The sequence below is a fragment of the Lepidochelys kempii genome, chromosome 3, assembly GCF_965140285.1.
Source record: "Lepidochelys kempii isolate rLepKem1 chromosome 3, rLepKem1.hap1, whole genome shotgun sequence".
NCBI lineage: Eukaryota > Metazoa > Chordata > Testudines > Cheloniidae > Lepidochelys > Lepidochelys kempii.
In genome coordinates this window covers 74,830,272-74,846,173 of record NC_136382.1, presented here as the reverse complement: position 1 = coordinate 74,846,173, position 15,902 = coordinate 74,830,272, and the positions used below count along the sequence as shown (strand labels likewise).

Sequence of the window (15,902 nt, the reverse complement as noted above, 5' to 3'; positions counted from 1 at the left end):
TACTTATTGCTAAAAGAAAAGGAGTACTTGTGGCACCTTAGAGACTAACCAATTTAATTGAGCATAAGCTTTCGTGAGCTACAGCTCACTTCATTGGATGCATATTGTGAGCTGTAGCTCATGAAAGCTTATGCTCAAATAAATTGGTTAGTCTCTAAGGTGCCACAAGTACTCCTTTTCTTTTTGCGAATACAGACTAACACGGCTGTTACTCTGAAACCTGTACTTATTGCTGTAGCATATGTTTTAAGACTGTCCGCCTTCAGCATAACTGCTTCATTGAGTTCACTGCTTCAGTAACTGAACATGTTAGAATGATTATCTGCATTGGATGCTAGCTTCATGTAGGTTTTCTATTCTTTAAATGAGGTGTAAAGCTGAAGCATTGACTGCACTCAGTCATTAATGCCACTTGTCATAAGAGGTAAGGGTGTTAATGTTGGTGCTCTCACTGAATTCCAGTCTGGCTAATTACATTCTGCCTAAGTAATTTCCCTTGCAGTTTAAATTGCATTCATATTTTTCTTAATTTCCTGTTATAAACTGTTATGTAGTGTTGCTGTGTACTGTTAAATAAACTGCATATTATTAAGGTTGCTTGACACTTCCCATTAGAAGATCCTGTTTTCAATTATGTATGACTTTTTGCCAAACTTTATCCATTTGGGCTGAGATTTCCCATGCCAGATGTCTGCCGCAGGATGAGTTTCGTAGTTTTTTTGTTTTTGTTTTTTGAAAAATTTCACTAAAACCGTTAAGCTGTTTCTGAGCATGAGGCTAGGAAAAAATACATTGTTTCGCACTAATAAAAAACAATTGGCAGCTTTTTCTTTGGAGAACTCTAGTGTCCTGGTGCTTTGGAGCAGGGGCTTGAAATTTGGCAGTTTGTGTTAGGAGCATTCCTTTTGCTGTCCCTGTAAAATCCACCTGCATTTGGCTGGCTCAGTGGAGTCTTTTAAGACTATAGTAGCTAAAATTGCTGAAGAATCTGTGCCCACTGGTCATGATCCTGGTGCTGATCAGACTATGCATGCCCACAGAGCAACTGAGCAAGGCTATAAAGGTGGAATTGGGCTTTCCTTGTAATGGTTGCTCCCAGCTGCCCTGGGCAGGGGTGGAACTGAAAGCAGGGAGCCTTTCATTCCTGTGCTCTCAGTGACCCCTCTGCTGAAGTTCAGACAGCACGGGGGAGGAAGCTGTCTGGCTCCAATGCAAAGGGGTTTGGGCCATAGTGTGTGTGTGTGGGGGGGGGGGGGGGAATGGATTGGGATAAGGAATTTGGAGGGAGAGATTAGAAGTGGAAGCTGGCAGGCAGGGGGTGGGGAAGAGAGGGAAATTAGGACTGGTAATTGGGGGAGACTGGGACAAGGAGCCAGGGGAAGAATGGGATTGGCTGGGCAAGGAGACTGGGACAAAGAGGCCTGTCTAATGTTGGTCCACATAGAAGATAAAAACCTACTACTGCTATTAGTTACCTCAAATGGCAGAGGTCTGTGCAGTAGTTCTAAAGGTTCCAGCGCTGCTGGTGAACCATGTGGGTGTCAATATGATGCCACATGATGGAATTTCTATTTTTTTCAGATCGCTTTTTTTAAAACCTAGGAAATTACATAAACACAAATTTATGTTAAAGGAACATTGAAGTTGCAAAACCAAGCAAACAAATGCTATGAAATGCCAGGCTTAAGGCTGAAAGAGGTGGTTGTCTTTAGGATCCCAGCTTCATTTGTTGTAGAAGTCGGAAGGTGCACAGTGAATGAGGCAGTGTATTTCATGAAGAGAAAGAATGTTTTCCTGGTTAGGGCAGTTGAATGCTGCTCTAGAGAATTGGATGCTATCTCTTAAACAAGTCACTTATACTTTTCACAAGTGGCTGCTAATTGTGTATTCCTTACTTTCTGAGTGCCCAATTGAGACCAGGGGGTCTGATTTACAGAAAAGTCCTGAGCACTCACATCTGCAGCTGAAGCCAATGGGAGCTGGGCTTTGGCTGTATTTGAGTAGTATATAATGTTAAGTACTCTGAAAAATCAGGTCCTGGGTGTCTCAAATTAGATACTTTAGACCTTTGGACCTTAATCTCACTGTGCCTCAATTCCCCATCTTGTAAAATGGGGATATCCCCCTTCCCCAAATTTCACTAAGGTGTTGTGAAAATAATTGAATTTGTTTGTGAAGCACTCAGATGGCACAGTGCTAAGTGGCACAGAAAAGCCCATGAGATAATTAATGTCTGTTTTCAGAGCTGGGTTTGAATACTGCAGTAAATAAGGCATGGGACCACACGTGGAACAGATAGGAGATAATAAAATAATGAATAGCAGCTCATTAAGAGAGCACCATCCATTCTTTACACTGAATGAGGCGGGGTCCTGTGGAAAATATAGTATAGTAGAACCTCAAAGATATGAACACCAGAGTTACAGACTGACCAGTCAACCGGACACCAAGTGAAACCAGAAGTAACCAATCAGATAGCAGCAAAGACCGACGGGGGGGGGGGGGGGGGGGGAAGCAAATATTGTAATGTGCCTGTATTGCATCTTAAAAGTAGGCACATCTGGGCAGGTTGCCTGGCTCCACCTCCCTACCCCATGTGCAGCGCAGCCACTTATAGCAAGATGCTGGGACCGCCAGCCCAAGGCAGCCAGAGCCAGCCAACAGATCAGGAGCAGCACTTTCACCCCCACCCCCTGCCAGGAGGGGGATGCACTTATTTCCCCCCCCCCCTCCGCCCAGGACGGGGACACACTGTTTTCATACACCTACACGCGCACCCCCTTGCCGCGAGGGGGACAAGCTTGCAAAGTCATGCCAGGGCTCAGTAGGCAGTTCAACTGCTGCTGAAGCCTGGCCTGGAGTGTCAGCTGCTGGATCTGGAGCCTGAACTGTGCTTTGTTACAAACATTTCAGAGTCATGGACAACCTCCATTCCCGAGGTTTCTGTAACTCTGAGGTTCTACTGTATGCGATTGTTATGGTTCCAAGGTGAACTGTTGCTTTGACTTGTCACTCAATCTTTCCTTGTGCACACCTTTTAAATGTCAGACTCATGCCTTTACCTCTCAGGGTGGAATCAATTCACCTCGTGCTAAGGGCTTGTCTACACTTAAAACACTATAGCGGGACAGCTGTGCTGCTGTAGCATTGTCTACGTGAACGGGAGGGGTTCTCCCACTGACACAGGTAATCCATCTTGCCAAGAGGCAGTAGCTAGGTTGACAGATGAATTCTTCCATTGGCCTAGCACTGTTTACCCTGTGACTTAGGTGGACTTTACAATGCTGCTGAGGAGTGTGAATTTTTCACACCCCTGAGTGATGTAGCTATGGTGATGTAATTTCCCAGTATAGACCAGCCTATAGGCCTGGTCTACACTAAAAAAAATTATGTTGGTTTAACTCTCTTAGCCCTGGTCTACACTAGGACTTTAGGTCGAATTTAGCAACGTTAAATCGATTTAAACCTGCACCCGTCCACACAGTGAAGCCCTTTATTTCGACTTAAAGGGCTCTTAAAATCGATTTCCTTACTCCACCCCTGACAAGTGGATTAGCGCTTAAATCGACGTTCCCAGCTCGAATTTGGGGTACTGTGGACACAATTCGATGGTATTGGCCTCCGGGAGCTATCCCAGAGTGCTCCATTCTGACCGCTCTGGACAGCACTCTCAACTCAGATGCACTGGCCAGGTAGACAGGAAAAGAACCGCGAACTTTTGAATCTCATTTCCTGTTTGGCCAGCGTGGCAAGCTGCAGGTGACCATGCAGAGCTCATCAGCACAGGTGACCATGATGGAGTCCCAGAATCGCAAAAGAGCTCCAGCATGGACCGAACGGGAGGTACGGGATCTGATCGCTGTTTGGGGAGAGGAATCCGTGCTATCAGAACTCCGTTCCAGTTTTCGAAATGCCAAAACCTTTGTGAAAATCTCCCAGGGCATGAAGGACAGAGGCCATAACAGGGACCCGAAGCAGTGCCGCGTGAAACTGAAGGAGCTGAGGCAAGCCTACCAGAAAACCAGAGAGGCGAACAGCCGCTCTGGGTCAGAGCCCCAAACATGCCGCTTCTATGATGAGCTGCATGCCATTTTAGGGGGTTCAGCCACCACTACCCCAGCCGTGTTGTTTGACTCCTTCAATGGAGATGGAGGCAATACGGAAGCAGGTTTTGGGGACGAAGAAGATGAGGAGGAGGGGGAGGTTGTAGATAGCTCACAGCAAGCAAGCGGAGAAACCGGTTTTCCCGACAGCCAGGAACTGTTTCTCACCCTAGACCTGGAGCCAGTACCCCCCGAACCCACCCAAGGCTGCCTCCTGGACCCAGCAGGCGGAGAAGGGACCTCTGGTGAGTGTACCTTTTAAAATGCTATACATGGTTTAAAAGCAAGCATGTGAAAGGATTACTTTGCCCTGGCATTTGCGGTTCTCCTAGATGTAGTCCTAAAGCCTTTGCAAAAGGTTTCTGGGGAGGGCAGCCTTATTTCGTCCTTCATGGTAGGACACTTTATCACTCCAGGCCAGTAACACATACTCGGGAATCACTGTAGAACAAAGCATTGCAGTGTATGTTTGCTGGCATTCAACCAAAATCCATTCTTTATCTCTCTGTGTTATCCTCAGGAGAGTGAGATATAATTCATGGTCACCTGGTTGAAATAGGGTGCTTTTCTTCAGGGACACTCAGTATAGCCCATTCCTGCTGGGCTGTTTGCCTGTGGCTGAACAGAAATGTTCCCCGCTGTTAGCCACAGGGAGGGCGGAAGGTTGAGGGGGTAGTCACGCGGTGGGAGGAGGCAAAATGCGACCTTGTAACGAAAGCACATGTGCTATGTATGTAATGTTAACAGCAAGGTTTACCCTGAAAGAGTGTAGCGACTGTTTTATAAAATGTGTCTTTTTAAATACCGCTGTCCCTTTTTTTTTCCTCCACCAGCTGCATGTGTTTCAATGATCACAGGATCTTCTCCTTCCCAGAGGCTAGTGAAGCTTAGAAAGAAAAAAAACGCACTCGCGATGAAATGTTCTCCGAGCTCATGCTGTCCTCCCACACTGACAGAGCACAGACGAATGCGTGGAGGCAAATAATGTCAGAGTGCAGGAAAGCACAAAATGACCGGGAGGTGAGGTGGCGGGCTGAAGAGAGTAAGTGGCGGGCTGAAGAGAGTAAGTGGCGGGCTGAAGACAGGGCTGAAGCTCAAATGTGGCGGCAGCGTGATGAGAGGAGGCAGGATTCAATGCTGAGGCTGCTGCAGGACCAAACCAGAATGCTCCAGTGTATGGTTGAGCTGCAGCAAAGGCAGCTGGAGCACAGACTGCCACTGCTGCCCCTCTGTAACCAACCGCCCTCCTCCCCAAGTTCCATAGCCTCCACACCCAGACGCCCAAGAACGCGGTGTGGGGGCCTCCGGCCAACCAGCCACTCCACAACAGAGGATTGCCCAAAAAAAAGAAGGCTGTCATTCAATAAATTTTAAAGTTGTAAACTTTTAAAGTGCTGTGCTTAAAGTGCTGTGTGGCATTTTCCTTCCCTCCTCCACCACCCCTCCTGGGATACCTTGGTAGTCATCTCCCTATTTGTGTGATGAATGAATAACGAATGCATGACTGTGAAGCAGCAATGACTTTATTGCCTCTGCAAGCGGTGATTAAAGGGAGGAGGGGAGGGTGGTTAGCTTACAGGGAAGTAGAGTGAACCAAGGGGCGGGGGGTTTCATCAAGGAGAAACAAACAGAACTTTCACACTGTAGCCTGGCCAGTCATGAAACTGGTTTTCAAAGCTTCTCTGATGCGTACCGCGCCCTCCTGAGCTCTTCTAACCGCCCTGGTGTCTGGCTGCGCATAACCAGCAGCCAGGCGATTTGCCTCAATCTCCCACCCCGCCATAAACGTCTCCCCCTTACTCTCACAGATATTGTGGAGCACACAGCAAGCAGTAATAACAGTGGGAATATTGGTTTCGCTGAGGTCTAAGCCAGTCAGTAAACTGCGCCAGCGCGCCTTTAAACGTCCAAATGCACATTCTACCACCATTCTGCACTTGCTCAGCCTGTAGTTGAACAGCTCCTGACCACTGTCCAGGCTGCCTGTGTACGGCTTCATGAGCCATGGCATTAAGGGGTAGGCTGGGTCCCCAAGGATACATATAGGCATTTCAACATCCCCAACAGTTATTTTCTGGTCTGGGAATAAAGTCCCTTCCTGCAGCTTTTGAAACAGACCAGAGTTCCTGAAGATGCGAGCGTCATGCACCTTTCCCGGCCATCCCACGTTGATGTTGGTGAAACGTCCCTTGTGATCCACCAGAGCTTGCAGCACTATCGAAAAGTACCCCTTGCGGTTTATGTACTCGCCGGCTTGGTGCTCTGGTGCCAAGATAGGGATATGGGTTCCGTCTATGGCCCCACCACAGTTAGGGAATCCCATTGCAGCAAAGCCATCCACTATGACCTGCACATTTCCCAGGGTCACTACCCTTGATATCAGCAGATCTTTGATTGCGTGAGCTACTTGCATCACAGCAGCCCCCACAGTAGATTTGCCCACTCCAAATTGATTCCCAACTGACCGGTAGCTGTCTGGCGTTGCAAGCTTCCACAGGGCTATCACCACTCGCTTCTCAACTGTGAGGGCTGCTCTCATCCTGGTATTCATGCGCTTCAGGGCAGGGGAAAGCAAGTCACAAAGTTCCATGAAAGTGCCCTTACGCATGCGAAAGTTTCGCAGCCACTGGGAATCCTCCCAGACCTGCAACACTATGCGGTCCCACCAGTCTGTGCTTGTTTCCCGAGCCCAGAATCGGCGTTCCACAGCATGAACCTGCCCCATTAGCACCATGATGCATGCATTGTCAGGGCCCATGCTTTCAGAGAAATCGGTGTCCATGTCCTGATCACTCACGGGACCGCGCTGACGTCGCCTCCTCGCCCGGTATCGCGTTGCCATGTTCTGGTGCTGCATAGACTGCTGGATAATGCGTGTGGTGGTTGATGTGCTCCTAATTGCCAAAATGAGCTCAGCGGCTTCCATGCTTGCCTTGGTATGGCGTCCGCACAGAAAAAAGGCGCGGAACGATTGTCTGCCGTTGCTCTGACGGAGGGAGGGGCGACTGACGACACGGCTTACAGGGTTGGCTTCAGGGAGCTAAAATCAACAAAGGGTGTGCCTGTACATCAAGGAGTATTTCAGGCAGGACTGCACGGAGGGTTCCAATAAGAAATGGTGCACCAAAGTTATCGTTGTTATTGGAACAAGGAGGTTAGCCTAGCCTCTGATTGATACATGGCTAGATTAACCTCGCTGCGCCTTCTCTGTGACTGACTGCAGTGTGATCTAGACAGGGGAGGAGGAAAATGAGTCCAAAACAAATCTGGTCTATTTCTTGTTCTGACCCACTCCATCGATCCTTTACATCTTTGGCTGGCAGCAGACAAAAAAGGCGCGAAATGATTGTCTGCCCTTGCTTTCACGGGGGGAGGGAGTGTGGGAACGGGGTCCTGACGATATGTACCCAGAACCACCCGCGACAATGTTTTAGCCCCATCAGGCATTGGGATATCAACCCAGAATTCCAATGGGCAGCGGAGACTGCGGGAACTGTGGGATAGCTACCCACAGTGCAACGCTCCAGAAGTCGACGCTTGCCTCGGTACTGTGGAAGCGCTCCGCCGAGTTAATGCACTTAATGCACTTAGAGCATTTTCTGTGGGGACACACACACTCGAATATATAAAACCGATTTCAAAAAAACCGACTTCTATAAATTCGACCTAATTTCGTAGTGTAGACATACCCTTAGTCAGGTGTGTTGTAAGCACCCACACTCCTGAGTGGAGTTGTTAAGCCAGCCTAAATCCCCATGCAGACAGCGCTAGGTCCACGGAAGAAAAAAGTCGAAAAGTCAAAGGTGGACTTCCGGCAGTCGATTCACTTATTCTCCATTAATCATTAGCAATTCTCCGCCTTCCTGCAGAGGAGTAATCCCTCCCGCCCCCCCGGACTGAATTAACTCTTTGTACCTGTGTAGCAGACAACTGATTAGTATTCAAATAGAGTTACTCACAATGTTTTTGTTTTTGTTTGTTTGTTTTTTTTGAATCTGGCATCTCCCACATTCTTCACGTTGATCATGTAATTTATGTAATTAAAGATTATCATGATGCAGATGCACAAGGGGGTCAAGTTAAGCTTCCACAAGCAACCTTAATTCTCACACTTCCTAACTTTTGAGTGCTAGACTTTGCAACCTTAATATTCCTTTATGCTAGTTTTTGTGGGTGTAGTATATTCTGTGTGCCCGGGTCTTATATGTAATGCCTGAGATTAATATAAAACTTACTTATTAAATCATCATTAATGTAATCAAAGGTTCAGACAAAATAATAATACTGCTAGAAGATTCTAAAATACTCAGTCTGCTGTCAAGGACTGATGCATTGAGGTCTTCCTATACCACTATGCAAAAATCCAGTGCTCACATCCTGAACTCAAACCTTTGCTCCATGAGTTGAATCGCCTTGATTTACTGTTGAATAACCCCTGTGCTCTCTCCCTCAGACCAGATCCTGAAACGATGGTGATTGTTTCCAGACCCTAAAGGGAGCTGTGTCTAATCTTTGGCCAAAGGCGAGGAGTATCTGCTTTGGGTTTACAAACTGGGAAAGATATAGAGAGAGAAAGATGATCTTAGTTCATCTCACTTTGACTGTGACACTTATTAATAACAAGGCTGGAAGAAGCCCAAGAAAATGTCCCTACTTTTCCTTGTCTGCCAAAATGTCTTCAACATTAGAGTACTTTGGTCGTATCCAGTGATGAGCTGCCAAAATCTTAACAGCGGGTTCCTTCCTCACCCCACGAGGGGATCGTTGCCCACCCCTGCCCCCTGGGACTCCTGCCCCATCCAACCCCCCTGCGTTCCTTGAGCCCCCTCCCCCCCCATCAGGACCCCTGCCTCATCCACTCCCCTCCCCTGTCCCCTGACTGCCCCCAGAACAGGGCAGGAGGGTCTCGTGGGCCACCGTAGTGGGTGCCCACCCCACACCTAAAAGCCAGAGGGACCTGCCAGGGGGCGAGGTGGGGAGTCCCAGTGTTGCTTACCTGGGGCAGCTCCCAGGAAGCATCCGGGAGGTCCCTCTGGCTCCTAGGGGCGGGGGAGCGTAGCTGGGGGGAAGCAGGGGGAGCAGCCGCTCCCCCACTGATCACATCAAAAGTGGCGCCTTAGGTGCCAACTCCCTGGGTGCTCCGGGGCTGGAGCGCCCACGGGGAAAATTTGGTGGGTGCAGAGCACCCCCCTGGTAGCTCCCCATCCCTCGCCCGGCCCCAGCTCACCTCACCTCCGCTCCACCTCCTCCGCTGAACACACCGCCCCGCTCTGCTTCTCTGCCACCCCCCCCCCCCCCACACACACACACACCGGCTTCCCGCGAAAGCAGCTGTTCTGCAGGAAGCCTGGGAGGACTGAGAAGCAGGTGGCAGCTTCACACTCAGGCCGATGGTGGCAGAATTGAGCTGGGGGAAGGAGTCGTTCCCTTGCGCGTCCCCCACTCCGGTTACCTGCTGCGGCTTGGGCGGCCCTCCTCACACACACGCCCTCCCCTCTTCCCCCCTCTCGAAGCTCACCTCAGTCTCCCTGGGCCTGAGCGGGAAGCTGCGGCCTGCTTCTCAGCCTGCCCCGGCTTCCTGCGCGAACAGCTGATTCGCGGGAAGTCTGGGGGGGGGAGGAGAAGCAGGGCGGGGCGGCGCGTTCAGGGGAGGAGGCGGAGTGGAGGTGAGCTGGGGGTGAGGCAGGGAGCTGCTGGTGGGTGCTCTGCATGAAGCACCCATGGAGTCGGCGCCTAAGGCACCACTTTTGGCCAGTTAAATTTAGAAGCCCTTTTAGAACCGGTTGTCCCTCGTGGAACAACCGGTTCTAAAAGGGCTTCTAAACTTAACAACCAGTTCTAGCGAACCGGTGCGAACCGGCTCCAGCTCACCACTGGTTGTATCACCCCTTCCCATCTCTCCTTTGTTCTAACTGCACCTGTTGACTGATCCTAATCTTGGCTTTGCACCTTTTTGTATTTGGCAACCTCCACTTGGAACAACCTCCACTTTCCCAAGCACCCGTACCCTTTGTCTACTTCAAAATTGTCCTTTAAATCCTACTTCTCCTGTGGAGCCTTTTTGTTATTTTTTTATTATTTGTATTTTGGTAGTGTCCAGTAGAGCTGGCCAGGAAACATTTTTCTTGTCCCACAAAATATTTTTTGAGTTTTCAAAAAAATTTCCTACCCCAAATTGGGACAAAAAATCAAAATCTCAAATTTTTGCAAACTGAAAGTCTGAAAAATAATTTGGATCAGGTTGATTGAAACATTTCATTCCAATAATTTTTAAACATTTTGTTTATATTTTGTCTTTTAATTTTTTTTTTTTTTACTATAAATTAAATTTCAACCCAAAGTCTTTTGGAATTGAAAACGAGAACTTTTTCATTTTGAAAATGTCAAAACAGGACATTTAGACAGTTTGAAATGGTTTTTAAAAAGGTTTCAAAATGGGAAGTTTGTCAAAACTGCCTCTTCTGCAAATGATTTTGGTTTAGGTGAATTGGTTTTTCCAACAAAAATTTCTTTTTGTCAAAAATGTCTCTCCAGCTTTAATGCTGAGAGGCCACATTAAAGACTGATGCCTCTATCTGTCTATCTATCTGTCAGTACTTATATGGCCCCCATTCCTGTAGTGTCTGAGCCTTCACAGTCTTTAATATGTTCATCCTCACAGTGGCCCACTGTGAGGTAGGGAAGTGCTATTGTTACCATTGTACAGATCAGGAGCTGAGGCACACAGACACTGGAGGAGCAGAGAATTGAACCCTGGTCTCCTGTATCCCATGTTAGTGCTAAGTGCTGGACTATCCGTCCCTCTTATTGGGCTGGCACCATACATATAAGTAATAAGAGACAGTCCATGCCCCAAACAAATTACAATCTAAATAGACAAGATAAAAGATAGGAGAAAGTAAGTAGTATTATCTTTATTTTATAGCTAGGGAACTAAGGTAGAGAGAGAGAAAGGTCAAATGGGAAGTCTGTGGCAGAGCCTCGTTATAATGCCATCTTTCTTAAGTCCTGTCCAATACCTTAATCATAAGACTTTCCTACATACGTTCATCTTGGTGTTTGCAAACTTCTCTGTGTTGGAACTACTGTTTTGTCCATCATATTTTTCTGAGTTTGGCTGTAATCTTCTCCATAGATCTTGCCTTTTAGTTACCTTACAGAGTTCTGTGTATGCTTACAAAGTTCTGTAAGTAATCACAACATTTTGTCACAAACCACAGGAGATCAGTTTCAGAGTGGTAGCTGTGAGTGCTAATTTTCTCTTTTTTTGAATTACAGCCTGGAATCTTCCTTGAAAATAAGGGGCTAAAGTAATCACTGATGTAGGCTTGTTGAAGTCAGTGGAGTTATACTAGGAATGAATTCAGCTTACTTTTGTTGGTTAACAGTTAGCTGTGATAGAGGACTCTGTTATACACGTTCTTGCTCTTATTAAACTGTGATCAAAGGTGGGCCTTAGCAGAAATTGCCTCTCGTCCTGTGTCATCTGTGGAAGAATTTCAGTTTTTTAATGTGGACTGCTTTGACTAATATGAAAGCTTTTAAAATGCTAAATAGGGTTTAGACGTAGTTATTTTTTTCTTTAGCTTGTTTAACTTAGTCATTTCATACACGTAGATTTAAACAGGAAAATGGTGTCCAGTTCCTCTGTTTCCCATATAGGGAACTATCCAGTGTTCATTTCTCAGAGTGAAGAGGGGTGCACAGGCCATCTGTTTTTGTATTTTCTCTAACCGAAACACAGACCATGCCACATTATTCTGAAAAGTACTGTTCATACATTTAAAAACCAAATAGGGCTTGGAGAGAAAAATCGCCACTTTTGAACATTGCAGGGGTTAATTTTAACACTGCTGTGGGCTAAGGAAATATAGTCAGAATTACTTGGGGCTGGAGATTTTTGCCTTTGAATTGTCTGAAGTGACTGCTGTATAAGATATGAAAAGAGTGACTTCCAGCAGAGAAGCTTAGCACAGCTCTGCCAGCTGAGCTAAGAGAGGAGAGTGCCTTTGTCTACACCTAGAAAAGCTGCTGCTGCTGGACTCCAAAGGTTGTAGCTGAAGTTTTGTCTTTAGCTGCATGATGAATGCTTACACGATGGGTATGGTTGACGGTTACTGGACTCTGCCAGTCTCAGGACTAATCTTTTTTGGCTTGGGAGCCACTGGGTTTGGAATGAGGTGTGTAGAAACTACATATTGTCTGGCTGGGTTTTAAACAGTTGTCTTCCCTCACTGCCAAGATAACAGAGGAATGCAATTATGGGGGGAATTTAGCTGGATTCAGATGAGACGAGTTCTCTTAATGAGCAGAGAAAAATGAGACCTTAAGAGGGAATGTTCTGGGTTTTTGGATGTCATTCTCCCTCTGAGTTTGGACTGACTTAGAGAGTAAGGGCGAAAACTTGGACATTAAATTCAGTGGGAATTTTAGCATCAGTTTCTACGGAGGCCCTGGATTTCACCCTAGATTTCTCCTGGAAGTAGTGGAAAGGAGACCTAGTGATTTTCCTGTTTTTGATTTTGGCTGTAAGAAGTCTTCCAATCTCCCCTGCCCCTATCCCCCAGTCCACCTGTTATTTGGACACTGGTTTTAAGAAGCCTTATATATTTATGGTGTGAACTTTGGGACACTAGCTGTGCTACTTCTGATATACTGTCTGTGAATCTGGGCTGGTCAGATATCTTGATGTGTTTACTAGAGCTAGTTGAAAGCTGGAATTTCCATTTTTTGGGAAATACTGAAAAAAAATTAATTCTGTTTTGGAACAAAGAGGGTAAACTTTGAAACTCCCTGCAGGAAAAAAAGTCAACAATTTTTTTTCATAGCAATAATAAGGATGTATGGTTCTGAAAATTGAGCCAGGAGCCTTGGAGCTTGGTAGGCAGGGTAGATAAAAATCAATTAAAAAAAGTTGGTTTTTTAATTGAAATTTAAAAAAAAACTATTTAAAATAAATTGGCAAGCTCTGTTCTATTGTAATCTATTAAAATAATTTAAATTATATAAATAATATTAAACAGTACTTATTTGCTACTACATTTTAACAAAAGTCAAACCACTGAGTGGTGGAAGTTACTTGCTAAGCCCCCCTGCAACCAGGTGTTAAAGTGCTAAACCAGCTTTTGACAGCAGTAGCCTCTGCTGCAAGTGCCAAGGGAATATTTTCTTCATTTCAGTTTCTTTAGTTAGTTCAGTTCAATGACTTGTTCATTCAAAGTTAAGAAACCTGTTGGGAGTAGAAAAAGTAAGAGAACTTGTTTTCCTGCACCAGTTTATGAATAGAATGAGATCTACTAGTTCTAAAATCTTGATTGACTTGATGACCAGGAACAATCAGTTTAATTTACTAATTACGGACAATACTTACTTTGTTTAATAAATGTTAGTTTTTATCAAAACATGTTTTGTATTTAAACTTTTTTTTTCATATGTATCCATCACATTTAAGGTAGTTTTATTTAATAATAAAAATGTTGTTTAATTAACTTTGCATTTCCATCCAAACAAGTAATCACAAGTAAAAATTAATACTATAGTAAATAAGAAATTCATCAGTGACCATTTTCTAACATGATGAAAAATTAAGAAACTGACTGTGTAAATTTAAGCTTATAATTGCTTAAATAAATATGTATAGATACACTACACTTTATCTTCCTGGTAAGCAAAAAGAAGGACCAAATTTATTCTAAAGGCTAATATTTAATTGCAGATCAACATGTTTTAACAGATACAAGCCAATGAGAATCAACGTTTCAGTAGGAAAATAACTATAAAGTAGAAATGAAACCATGACTAAAATTGATGGTTTATATCAAGGTTTTCTGCATGCTGATTGAAATTGTGATTAAAATCGATGATTTAAATCAATCCACCCAGTTGGAAGCCAGGTTCTAGAGTAGGAGCCTCGAGAGTCCTGGCTTAAGCTGGGGTTCTCAGGGCTTCCAGATCCTCTGCTGAGGAGTCAGGAGCCAAGCCCAGCTTGAACTGGAATACTCAGGGCTGCCAGTCTCTCTGGCTGTGCAGCAGGGAGCCTTTAAGCCCTGAGATCCCCTGCCCTGAGGCAGTTTGCATGGTAGGGTGTCCAAGAGTCGTGGACCCTGGAAGTCCTGGGGTCCCTGATTCTGAGGTAGTGCTGCCTTGGAGCCATAGACCTTGGAAGCCGGTGCCTTGCAACAGCCCGCAGGTGAGCTGGCAGGAAACCAGGCAGGTTTGCAATGGTGTTTTATTGAAAGTTCATTGAAACTGTTTCTGTGAAGCATTTCAGTGTTGACGAGTCAGCATCTTCTGGTGAAAATCTGTTTTGTAGGAAAATTCTCAACTAGCCTGCTCTCCGAGGCTCATAAAACCAAAATTTTACTTTCCAATTTTCTGTGTTTGGTGTTCAAAATAACACCAAAGTCTAAAATATAAGAGCCAATATGAAGTGGAAAAATCATTAATATTTATATTTAATATAATATAAAAAGCCTTTAAAATTAAATTTATCTTTGTTCCAGTGTAGAAATATCCTAATAGGTCTGCTGCTTCTCTCCTACTTCAGGCACCAAATTTACTGTCCTCGCTCCTAAGCAGGTCACCTGCCTTAATATCTGCCCACTTTACCTACTCTTCTTCCTTACAGAATGACATCTCCCTTTACCTTGAAAAATGGGAGTATGTTTCCCCTTTGCTGTTCCTTTCTGTTCTGTGTTCATTTGTCTTTGTCCTCCTCTCCTGCAGGCCCATCCTTTGTTCATCTCTGACCTCTAGTATTAATTTGTGAAGAACCAGCACCACCACCTCTATCAGCAGTTCCTTTGAATATTTTTTTTGTCATGCAAAAATATGTTATCTGCTAAACACTCAAATGATACTAGTGTTGAAAAGTAAATGGCAGTATATCTTTTTACATGAGCTAGTATTTAAAATTCTCTCTTATCTGGCATAGGCGCTGAACTGAATCATAGTCATGTGAAGCAGGAGAGGATATTTATTTTTTGTGTTACATTTGGAAACCCAAATCATAGGCTCATTATGCTGGACTCGGTGCAAATTTATAAAGAACATCTGCTCCAAAGAGTTTATAATTTAGATAAAGACAGGATTCAACAGTGAAGTGAAGAGGAGAGGCAATGCAAGGGAAAAATAATGGGAAAATAAGGTTACATAAACCCTCTATGTCAGGGGTCTCAAACACACAGCCCGCCATAGCTCCCCTCCCCGCCAGCCCCGGCGCGCTGCCTCCCCACTCCTCCGCCTACCTCCCAGCGCTTCCCGCCACCAAACAGCTGTTTGGCGGTTCTTAGGACTTTCCGGGTGGGGGGAGGGGGAGAAGAGGCGGGGCCAGGGCAGGGATTTGGGGAAGGGGTTGGATGGGGCAGGGAGGGGGCAAAATTAGGGTTGGAATGGGGGCAGGGCAGGGCCTCATAGAAGGGGTGGAGTGGGGGTGGGGGCAGTGGGGGGTGCTTTTGTATGAAAAGATTTCAGTGATGCAGCCCTTGGGCCAATGTACTAGTCCTCATGTGGCCCTTGTGGTGATTTGAGTTTGAGATCCCTGCTCTGTGTGGATAATTATAGCACAGATAAAGGAAGTAAGAGATTATCATCACTTTAAGTTTAAATCAAGTTTGAGGTAGAAATCTATGTGTACATTTTTATTGGCAGATGTTCTTGGTTATAAAAATATGTCTCCCTTTTCTTCCACACCTTACATAACCAGATGTTTAAACAGCTTTACTGTCTTTAGTCTGAACTTTTTTCCACTCAATACTTCTGCTTTGTAGAAGTGATCTGAATGCCTATTTGAAACAACCA

The 15,902-nt window shown here is 45.5% G+C and overlaps 2 protein-coding genes across 2 annotated transcripts in view; both read left to right on the top strand.

Annotated features, from left to right (window-relative positions):
* The window catches only part of MMS22L (MMS22 like, DNA repair protein), a 151,275-nt gene that overhangs the window by 32,044 nt on the left and 103,329 nt on the right, over positions 1-15,902 (top strand).
* On the top strand, positions 3,439-5,491 carry LOC140908195 (zinc finger and SCAN domain-containing protein 32-like). The gene is made up of 2 exons (XM_073335154.2): positions 3,439-4,348; positions 4,937-5,491. The coding sequence occupies exons 1-2, from the start codon at positions 3,766-3,768 to the stop codon at positions 5,086-5,088; spliced, it is 735 nt and encodes a 244-aa protein (XP_073191255.2). The 5' UTR covers positions 3,439-3,765; the 3' UTR covers positions 5,089-5,491.